General features: G+C 55.2%; 1 protein-coding gene across 1 annotated transcript; it reads left to right on the top strand.

The window, feature by feature from the left end:
* Positions 1-45: 45 nt before the first annotated feature.
* On the top strand, positions 46-2,508 carry GNI_010130 (hypothetical protein; the record flags this gene model as incomplete). Its single annotated transcript, XM_011130453.1, has 1 exon — positions 46-2,508. A coding segment is annotated over one exon (2,463 nt), but the record flags the coding sequence as incomplete, so codon positions are not given.
* Between the last annotated feature and the right edge of the window lie 108 nt (positions 2,509-2,616).

Genomic DNA, 2,616 nt, shown 5'->3' on the forward strand with positions numbered 1-2,616 from the left:
GGGGGGGAATAATTTTGGCTGGGACATGCGTGTGAAAGGGAGTGGATGAGTAAGAAGCAGAAGCAAGAAGACGAGTGCAAGGAGACTCAGTTGGGAGAGATTGTGGGATTGGAAGCGATCTATCCGGGTTGCTTGAAGGTTATAAATGGTGGTTGTTTTACAAGTGATGAATTGAATGTGTTCGGTTTATGTGTGGCGGAAGAGGGCATTGATGTGCATGGTTTGTGGGCAATGAATGATGAGAGTTCGGTGTTAGTGGAGATAGGTTCGGAGATAAAGAGTGGTTTAGCACGTTTAGTACAATTCCGGTTGTTGATTTCATTAGAGTTGGAAGTAGGGAAGATACGGGAGGAGCAGCCTCGATTCGTTGTTAAGGTGGTATACCCACGGGGGTATCCACCGGAATTACCGGCGGTAACGTTAATGTTCCGTGGCTTTATGACTCAGGAGGCTTGGACACAGTTGGTGGAAGATTGTCGGGTTGTGTTACGCGATTCACAACCGCTTTTTCGGGAACGGATTATTCCGTTATGCGACTTGCTCCTTAAAGCGTTGGAACAATTATGTGCAACAAGCCAAGACAATGTGTGGCGAAAAATTAACAAGTTAACTCCCAAATCTGCCCGTGCTAAAAGCCAACTCAATGAACTTGTACCCGCCACAACGGACCAGTTGTCCAGCTCTGGTGATACGGACAATGAAGATGCGCGCTCCCGATTCCACGCTGACGTACTTAAAGAGATCGGACGCAAAATCCAAGACCAAGAACTGCTTGCTCCAGATCATTCCAGCTCTCTCGAAAGCAGTCAGACCGACTCTCAATCCGACTTCCATACCGACTTCAGCTCTTCCGCGGCTTTTACCGACGAGGAAGGCGAACCAAGCGATATGACGCTGCTGTTGAACCCCCTCGACATGTACGCCTTCCAGCCCACGCGTGTGAAGCGACGCGCCAAGACACGCAAAGTCCAGGTCCGACGCGACCTGGCGGTGGCGCCCCTGGCACCCCCGGGCCGTAGCACCCGCAAGATGGTCAATTTAGGCCGCCGCGCGGGCGAGAAAACGATCCCCGTTTTGCACCGTACAGTCAGCCTGCCGCGGCTTCTGGGGGCTTCACGCAGCAGCAGTCGGCTACTGAGTGACTTCGCGTCCTTCACCCAGTTCGACCCGGGCGATGGAGTAATCATGTCCCTAGCGGCAGCGAACAAGATCGACAAACGCACTTACTGGATTCGGATTGTTCGAATCGAACACGTGTTGGCGCGTCTGCAGCTCCTAGCGGGCGTGGATAAAGTTGCGAGCTACTTCGTCTCTGCCATCCAATCCTTCTCGCATATGGAGCATCCCCACATCGGTCGGGTCTACTCCACTTGGCTCGAGTCCGTTAATATAGGCGCCCTTTCCCAGCTCCTGCCTGCACATGGCGCTAAACGCACCATTTCCGCCCCTGGCCCGCTTGCTCGTGTCGGGCCCCTGACCGGCGCCCGCGCCGGGCCAGGCGAGGTCTGCTGCGTGGTGCAACTCGACCAGCCGGTCATGCCGCGGCTCATGAGTGCGGAAGGCGCTCGCATGCACGCACGAGTGTCCAAACTGCCTTCACGCATCTTCCAACAGTCACTCGAGACCATCTGCTTCTTGCACCGTCACAACATGGCCTTTCTCTGCGACTACTCCGACGTACGAGCAACCACCGATGACCTCGGACTCAACATCAGCCTCCAGTACCCGTCCTTCCACGTCCTCCTCACGCTCGCGATACAGAACCTGCTCACCCTCGGTGTCGACGCAGCACCCGCCTCCGGCGCAGTTGCAGAACCCAGACTCCTCGGGCAGACAATCGCACCTGGGCAGACAATCCCACCTGGGCAGACCATCCCACCTGGGCAGACCATCCCACCTGGGCAGACCATCCCGCCTGGGCAGACCATCCTACCCGGGCAGACCCCCAGGACGGTCAATGCAGGTTTATTACGGGTCTCGCACACAGTAGGAGGGTATGGTGCCCGCAAGACCTTGACGCCGTTCCAAATCGTTGCGCAGACGTTGGGATTGTCGCCGATCGTGAGTCGCTGTCTGGAGGCGCATAATGCGGTGTGTTTCTCGGCTGTCAAATCACCGGCGGGGGCTTGCGAGGTCTTGCGTAAGGCTGATCTAGTTCTCTTCTGTGACTCAATGGTTAAGTTGCTTAAATTCTTTGAGAAGGAAACTGGGAAAGGACAAGACCCCTCGCTCCTCGCTCAGTGTGCCGCAGTTCTCAATTTCAAGACCCTCGACAGCGTCCCCGACCCCGTCGACTTCATGCAGTCGTCCCATCTACTTGTCCATAGAGACGACCTCAAACATCTCCTCTACGCACTATCCAATCCCGCTTCTCATGAAAGCCACCTCCTCCTAGATAGACTCCTTACCCGAAAGCTCGAGGCCAGAAGAACCGTTCCCTATCTCTTCCAGTCACGCGAGGATCTCCTCGCACTCGGCTGGATCGACGACCTAGCAGACAAACTGTCTGTACTGCAGTGGCACCTCGACTACAAAGCAAACAATACATCTCTTATCATCAAGGCATTGCTAGTAACCTACCTCGACGCCATCACTCTCCCAATCACTCCTACCCCC

This window comes from Gregarina niphandrodes (assembly GCF_000223845.1).
Source record: "Gregarina niphandrodes unplaced genomic scaffold scaffold00002, whole genome shotgun sequence".
Lineage (NCBI taxonomy): Eukaryota > Apicomplexa > Conoidasida > Eugregarinorida > Gregarinidae > Gregarina > Gregarina niphandrodes.